This window comes from Solea solea, chromosome 13 (assembly GCF_958295425.1).
Source record: "Solea solea chromosome 13, fSolSol10.1, whole genome shotgun sequence".
Lineage (NCBI taxonomy): Eukaryota > Metazoa > Chordata > Actinopteri > Pleuronectiformes > Soleidae > Solea > Solea solea.
In genome coordinates this window covers 11,093,673-11,101,544 of record NC_081146.1, presented here as the reverse complement: position 1 = coordinate 11,101,544, position 7,872 = coordinate 11,093,673, and the positions used below count along the sequence as shown (strand labels likewise).

Below are 7,872 nucleotides of genomic sequence, written 5' to 3'. Positions count from 1 at the left end.
ATTCAATGATTAATGAACAACTTGGAAAGGAAAATCTGTGGACCCAAACAAATCAACCAAGATAGAGACATATGTATATAAAGATATTTTACAGTAGAGCAGCTTATATGCTGTACATTAAGGCTTATATAAAATATAAAAATAAAGACAAGCGATGATGTTTGCCTCTTCACTTTAAGTGACATTTGCTCTCACTCGTCACGCTGCCTGATAACAGCTTTGTAGACAAATGGCAGTACAGGCATTCACACTGAAACATCCACGAAGAGGAATGCAATGGGCCAGGTGCACAGACGAATGTGTCAAACATGAAATGGACATGAATACAAATGCTGAAGTTTTTCACCAGACACGTCATTTGCATGCAACAGAGAAAAAGTATGGGCTTGGCCATTTGTACAGATACTTCAGTGTTTCAGGGTAGTACTGTTTCTTGTAAACATATCAAGACAATTTGATTGAGTTGTAAAACTTGACGAGTGTGTGGTCCACATAAGGGGACTCTCTTGTCTCATCTGAGCCTGCTGAGGACGCTGCATTCATTTTCAAGTTTATTTCAAGTTCAAGATTGCCACCGTTTTCAAAACGACCACATTTGATTGTTCTGGTAACAGCCTATACTTAATTTTTCATCCAGGAAACACGGCAGAAAACGATATCCGGGTTGGACAGGAATACTCTGCCTTAATTCCTGGTCTTCCCCTACACAGTTATCACCATCTTTGGGTTCGTATGGCCTCACTTTGTCCGTCTTGGTACAACACATAATTATCATATAGTCTTTCATAAGAATGAAGGCTGAAATACACATTCTCTTCATATCACCTTCTTTTATCCACCAATAAGCAACAAATCTAGTATGTTATGGGCTTATCAGAAGGCGCTCCACGAATAGAGCTCAGGCCAGAGGTATTCCACCGATGATGAGACTCCTCTTAAGCTCTGTGCCTGTAGCACTTGTTGGTCAGTAGAGCTAGCCTGTTGTGCAGAATAGTTTATGTCTGTCTCTGTGTACAGCTCAGTCTTTTGTTGATGATACAGACACGTATGTGCTTAGAATTCCTTTTGCATGCCAACAGAACATCAAACTAAAGACAAAATGATTAGTTGTTCATATTTGCTTGTTCTTCTCAAATATGTCTTAGGTGGTAACATCTGCTGTCTTCTATCTTCCTGTCATTTTCAGCCACCCAAATTCAGGAGATGCATTGGATTGATTTTTTTTCATTGGCCCTAACACTGACAGAATACCTCCACAGGTTGGGGCTTGGTGCAGAGATAACCTGGTGAGGTATCACATTGTAATCGTAGGTTTGACTTGAACACCGCAATCTGCAATCAGCAGTTCCACAGTTAGCAATATTGTAGAACCTGCCATTGGTCACAACAGGTGGTTATCCCATAACCTAAATCACACATCCCTCTCCAAAAAACTGTCCAAAACATGTCCTTCAAGGGCAGTCCGTGTAAAGAAAGTCTCTGTTCGTTTTTGTCAGACCACAATGTGTGTGGACGTGACAATTGTTATCTACTCACTGCTCCTGAAATCTTCTTTTCTCCACTTTTTTTGGTCCAGTCAGACATGAGTCTGCATACGTTGTGAGGGTCGGCCATAGTCAGACTGCTGGGAGGACACTTGTGAGGAGGCATAAGAGAAGCGGGACGAGCTGGAGACCTTGCTGGCCTCATCCGACTGGTCGTATGCATCCACCTTCTCAAAGGAAGCAGGCTTAACGTAGCTGGTGAAGGCACGGCCATAGGTAGCAGGTAAGTAAGCAGAGCCACTGTAGAGGGGGTCAGTGGGATAAATAGTGGCTGGCTGGGCAGCTTGCTGCTGCTGCTGCTGCTGGGCAGCTTGCTGTTGTTCATATGAGGTCCTGCCCGCTGTGGTGGTTGCGTATCGTTGGGAGAAGTCATACATACGAGGCTGTGTGCCATGCTGACCGTACATAGGGCTGGGGGAGGGCAGCTGCGATGGAGTGTAAACTGGCCGAGAGTTGGGCACATACTCGGAGAACCCACTGCCGCGGATATGGCGGTCTTCATGGCCACGGACATTGTAGTAGCCATTGGTGGGGTCCTACATAGGGACACAAATCATGAGCTCTACACACTTTCAGCGAGTATAGTTGATGAGAGTAATGCATACTAGCTATTTTGAGAGTTTTTCTTGAGGTGTTTTTAAGTTTTACCTTGATGTCCGATCGTTCGTCGTCCTCCTCTTCCAGGAGGTCACTGTGTTCTGTGCGTGATGTCCCAGGAGACTCGCTGCTGTTAGGAGCCTGAGGGAAAAGCAAGCATTTTTGAAGAGTTACAGCACATGGAGAAACCACACCTCACTTGGGTAAGTTCAAAATTAAGCCTGAGCATTATAAGATTGATGGGGGCGGGACTAGTTAAGCTTTGCTTCTCCCGCTTTCCCTTTTCGGTTATGTATATTGTGTGAACTGCACTGTTATGTGATGAGTGATCTAAATGTCATGACCGAAATAAATAAATAAATAAATAAATAAGACATGTGACAGAACACAGGACTTTACCATAGGTTCTTTGACATCTTCCTCGTCATCATTGCCTCGTGTAGCATTGTGGTCACTGTGAACAATCTGAACTCTGATATCACTCTTGGAAAGACGAGTGCACCTTTTACCTATGGCGATCGGAAAGTGAAATTTAATATTACATTACACAAAAATAGGACAAAAACAAATGAACAAAATGAAATGGAAAATAATGAAATATGTTTGATCTTGGAAGAAGTGAATGAGGACCCTCTTGCCCATACTAACCATTTAGCTCACCTTTGCCTGTGTGCCTGCAGCAGAGGGAGACCAGTGTGATGACACAGATGAGCAGGACACAGCCCCCACCTACTGCTCCACCAACTATTATCAACATAGGCAGGGCTTCTGCAACAAGAACAATAATAGAGGGAAAATGTAGCATTGAGGGTGGGGGTAGGTAGATGTCAGGAGAAGGGGGGGGGGGGAGATAGAAATGAGAGATAGTACAGCGTAAGTGTCAGTGTTAAGAACGAGCAGATCAGAACAAAAGAAAGAAAAATATCCATTAATTTGTCTTGCAATTCCCTGAAATGTCAGCGCCTATATAAATTCATCTGCAGTGAGCCCTGACCTGCTCACAGCTAGCATATGCTCATGCAGGGAATCCGACGTCCCACAGCCTGGCTATTGTCTCTAATCTCTCTGAAAGGAGGGTAACAAGGCCTGACATGCAATGAAGCAATAGACAGTAATCTAATTAGAGTTTCCAGGAGATACCACTGCCCATTTCTCTGGAGACCCCCCTCTGCTACATTGATGTAAATTACAGGAGAGGACCTTATTTTTTGGTGCCTATTGCAACAAAGGCTTCCGCTGGCATACGCGTAATACTGCTACTGCCTAATTCTAAATTGACTTGGCTCTGAGACATTGATAGAGGATATGAGTCCAACCACAAACACATGTGGCTTCCTCTAATCGACTTTTGTCCTCAATCAATATCTACGTTATGGGGCAAACATATTCATTAAAGGAACCATCTACTGATTAAATCATATCGATTGGAGGAGTATAATTAAGATAAGCACAACCGGTGAGCATCTCTTTCATCTAATCTGCCCCCTTACTTCAGATTGAGCATATCACTCTAATTTCTATACAAGGCTCCTCTGGGGATTAAGGCCTGGGTCACACTTTCTGTGTTTTGAGTTTGTGGAGCCATTTCGCATTTTCGCATGCTAGTACATACCCGCAGTTATACTAATGGCGTTTTTCCACTACACAGTTCCAGCATGGAATCGGCACAGCTTGACTCTACTAGGTTTTTTTTTGCTTTTCCATTAGCGGTACTTTTTTTTAGCACCTGCTCTGGTGAGGTTCCAACTGGAAGAGTCATGAGCACAATATCCGACACACGAATCAAACCGAACGATGCTGAACTGTAGATCAGTTCAAAAGACCTGAAGGTCCTGAAGATGAGCGTTAATCTCGAACATTTGGCCAGGAAATGTCTAAAATCTTGATATTTAACAGGAGTCTGGTGTATTTAGCGACAGCATCGTGATCGCCCGCCGCATCACAACCCCCTTCTGCCGCTGAAAAAGTTGAAATAATTTTTCTTACCACTTTATCCCAGTTTGTTGCTAACACATTGGGATAAATAATACCCACTGCCCTTCCCAAGTACCACCAAATGCAGATATATTTCGACAATAATAAAATATTAGTAAAATATATAGGCGCCATAAGTGATTGTCCGTGTTCTGCTCATGCATGCTTGATCTCATATTCCTTTCCAGTAGTGGCAATTATTCAACAGGAGTTTGCCCCATTAGTATTATTTCAGCAGTAAGTTGTACATGTGTAGGTCCTGGCAGACTTCCTCACATAACCTGAAGAATATTTCAATGTTTACTGTCCTCTTTGTTGTCTTTTCTGTTCAAAAAAAGAGCAGCAGAAAGTGTTGTCCTACAGGGAGCATGCGCAGTTGGTGCGTATGGTACTCAAACTGAAGTTGTTCTCACGTTTGTCTGTATAGTGTCCCCTTAGACCCCATGCATGACAAATTTTACATCAGTTGGACCCTAGCGGACCTCTGCAGACACTTGGACATGGAAAGGACTCGAGTCAGTCTGTACCTTGCTCCTTCAGTGTGACCAGGACTGTGTCAGTGCCGAAGCGATTCCAAGCAGTGCAGTTGTATCGCAGCTCGAAATCCTGTGCCAGAGTCTCAGATAGCACCAGAGAAGACACGACTCCATGATCGCTGGTAACTGTCTGCACCGAGTAACGACCGGAGGAACCCGAGGACAGACTCATATCTCCGAAGGTCCACACCTGTGGAGAGGAGCAAGATGACGGTCAACAGGGAGTAAGTCACTTTCCTATGAAGAATTCCTCATTTGAGAGGAGTCACAGCGTTCTGCTCGTCTGTTTATCCTTAGATCCCTGTCTGTGGATAACTGAACACCAGTTTATTTCTCTCTTTTGCTTTCTCTCTGCCAACCTCTGAGGTTTCTCATGGCTGACATAGCTCACAGGCTCATGTTTAAGCTGCCTCCCACGTCTGCCCTGCAGGTGAGGCCTAAGGAGGGTTAGGTAGCTGCGTGATGAAATAAGACTCCTGTGTTCTGTCTCTAGCACAGGGCCAACAGGGCACCTGTCTCTCACTACTCCTCACACCCTAATTATCCCCTCTCAGCCCAGCATACCTTCAGCAGTTCAGCAGGGTCAGCTGAGTGATACCTCTTGGGCCGCTAATTGAATGTGGTTTGACTAAAACCTGCAGGAGGCCAAACTCCCCCAGCTCCCGCAAACTCTCAGTCTCTCCAGTCAACGTCTGTGCAATTACTGAGGTGAATATGCTAGTGAATGTATTTGTGCTGGTCCACAGGTGTGATGGTGAAAGTGGGCTCAGCACTGACTGATTGCTCTCATGTAGGTGTGGTTAGGAGAGGACATGAAAGCTCCTGAGCAAAACACACAAGACTAATAAGAGGCTGACTTACGATCTTATCAGGCGGAGGGCTGCTCCCCACCCGACACTCCAGCTTGCCCTTGGAGTGCTTCACAGCATGCTGCGTGGCATCTGCTGTGATGATGGGTGGACCTGATGTGAGGAAAAATTAAAGACAAAGAGGGCAGAAAGGAAAAAAAAAAGGAAAATGTATATTATTGAATAATGATTAGTATAAAATTGCCAGGTAACCTTATGAATGCTTTTTATCCAACAGATCCAATAGATATATAAAATGGAACAGACTACCGTTTCAAAGCCTTTGAGAGTCCATGCAAATGGAAATCCACACAATCATGCACCTACTGATATGATACTAGGTGTCAATCACACCCATATGTGTTATGCCTGAAAACGTGTTATATTATAAATACAACATAAAATAAATCAAATGAAAAGTAGGCTCATTTCAAGTTGTTTTTGCAACCAGTGGAGTCACTCTTCTATTCTACTTCCTAGGAGGCTTAAAGTTTCTGTAAGGCTACTTACTTAACTGTAAGACTACCTCCATTTTCATATACAATCTTCAGCAGTCTATCATTAAAGCAACTCACCATTTACAGTCAAAGTGACATCTCTTTCTGCGACTCCAATCCGGGGCACAATGGCCTTGCAAGTGTATGTTCCAGCATCATCCTGGGTAACAGCCTTCAGGTGCAAGGTGTTACCATTACTGAGCACCTAGTGAGAAATCCAGAGAAACAATTGAGAGCTGTGTTAGAGCAAGAAAGAGCAAGAAAGCGTGAGAATGAGTGCAGTGCTGGGAAGAAGAGGCAGACAAAGGAGACTGGGACTTATATCAGTGGCCCCGTCTTTGTGCAGGCAGCGCGGAGGTGGGCTGACCATTGTAACAAATGCTGGCAGTCGGAGTTTAATTCCATTGTGAAGAGCTTTAATCACAACATTAAGCACTTCAGCAACCGCTGAGTGACCGGGCTGCTGGGGAGATTGTTGTAATTAAACAGTGGGGACAGAACGGCGCGTACGATGGTGTGAGTGGGCCCTAGCCTTTGGAGCTGCTACACTCACTCACTCCTTAGCTCATTGATCCTGTCATTCCATCAAGCTGTGATTAATCCATTTACCCCCACTCTCCATCCTCCACACCCCTCTCACTCCCTCCATTTATTTATTTCAACACACTTACAGAGTAACCCAATTAATCCATTACTTGTGGCTGTGTGAGGAACACTGGCAGTGGGTGGATTAGAAAAATGTCTACGCCTTTTTTCCCTCCGTGGGCCTGAGAGCATTCACTCTTTGAGATGACAGTATCGCTTACACCATCCCACAGCATTCTTTACTGGGGGAAGTTTACTACAGCTTCACCTTGGAAATTGTATTAGTTGCCAGGAGAGAAGCTCCTATGGGATGTCATCAGTGATGGTGTGCACGCTAAAAGACTTTTACCAGGACGATATAAATTGAAGGTGGAAATGTCCCATTTGTTCCCTCTATGAAATTGACTTTCAGGAAATGGATACGCAAGTGAAGTCGGGCCTTTTTTAATGTCAGAAACGCAGAGATGCCACTCTAAAAGATACTGTACATGTAATGTTTGTTTGAATGCCCCATGGCTCACTTGTTGATTGACTGATTAATCGATTGATTGATTGAGTTCAAATTATGACAGCGTGTCAGCTACCTTCATGATGCTGAATGAATCTTTCAGTGGACAGACAGTTTTCTGCCAGAGGCTTTAGCCCTTGGGGAGCATAGTAAGAGGAGTTGTTGAAGATTCAGCTTGAAAAAGATTGTGTGGGGGAAAGTGTGAGGAATTCATGCCTCAAGGCCATGTGTGAATGTTTCTCTCTGGAGGGATGGGATGGTGTTGAAGCTTCACCACCAAGATAAGGTGTTGGTTAGTGTTTGTTGCCTTACCACGCTGGAGCCCTGCTTGGTCCAGGCCAGGGTCAGAGGAGGGTTTCCAGTCCATGCACAAGTGAAGGATGCATCCATCCCTGTGTCCACTGTCATTGGCTTTGGCTCTGACAGCAGTCTGGGACCAACTAGGGTTTAACAACACAGACAGCCCAGTACAATCAATTAAGAGTGATCAGAAATCTGAAAAAACTTTAACAGAAAATCTTCAACACGCAAGATAACAACGTTATAACTAAAGTCATGCAGCACAGAGTCCGTGGGAAAATCTCAAAATACCCCGCCTGGCCGCAGTGTGCACAACTCCTTGATTTAAACTCACATTGAACATCGACCAGGGTGCTGACATTGGTGCTGCCCACAGAGTTGGACACTTCACAGGAAACAGGGTCTGTGAAGTAAGAGTAGTCCACTGTCACCTCAAGGCTGTCCCCATTTGCCTCAGAGATGGGAACTCCTCCTTTCGACCAT

At 44.5% G+C, this 7,872-nt stretch overlaps 1 protein-coding gene across 3 annotated transcripts in view; it reads right to left on the bottom strand.

Moving 5' to 3' along the window:
- Positions 1 to 472: 472 nt before the first annotated feature.
- Positions 473 to 7,872, bottom strand: part of kirrel3l (kirre like nephrin family adhesion molecule 3, like) — a 32,215-nt gene continuing 24,815 nt past the window's right edge. For 2 of the 3 annotated variants that reach the window (XM_058647017.1, XM_058647018.1), the window contains exons 7-15: positions 7,724 to 7,872; positions 7,402 to 7,529; positions 6,075 to 6,201; positions 5,513 to 5,613; positions 4,643 to 4,841; positions 2,790 to 2,909; positions 2,541 to 2,650; positions 2,193 to 2,282; positions 473 to 2,080 (exon numbers count right to left, since the gene is read on the bottom strand). In XM_058647017.1, the coding sequence (XP_058503000.1) occupies positions 1,577 to 2,080; positions 2,193 to 2,282; positions 2,541 to 2,650; positions 2,790 to 2,909; positions 4,643 to 4,841; positions 5,513 to 5,613; positions 6,075 to 6,201; positions 7,402 to 7,529; positions 7,724 to 7,872 (1,528 nt within the window). In that variant the 3' untranslated portion in view covers positions 473 to 1,576. The remainder of the gene's footprint in view (positions 2,081 to 2,192; positions 2,283 to 2,540; positions 2,651 to 2,789; positions 2,910 to 4,642; positions 4,842 to 5,512; positions 5,614 to 6,074; positions 6,202 to 7,401; positions 7,530 to 7,723) is intronic. The other variant, XM_058647019.1, reaches the window with a different exon arrangement.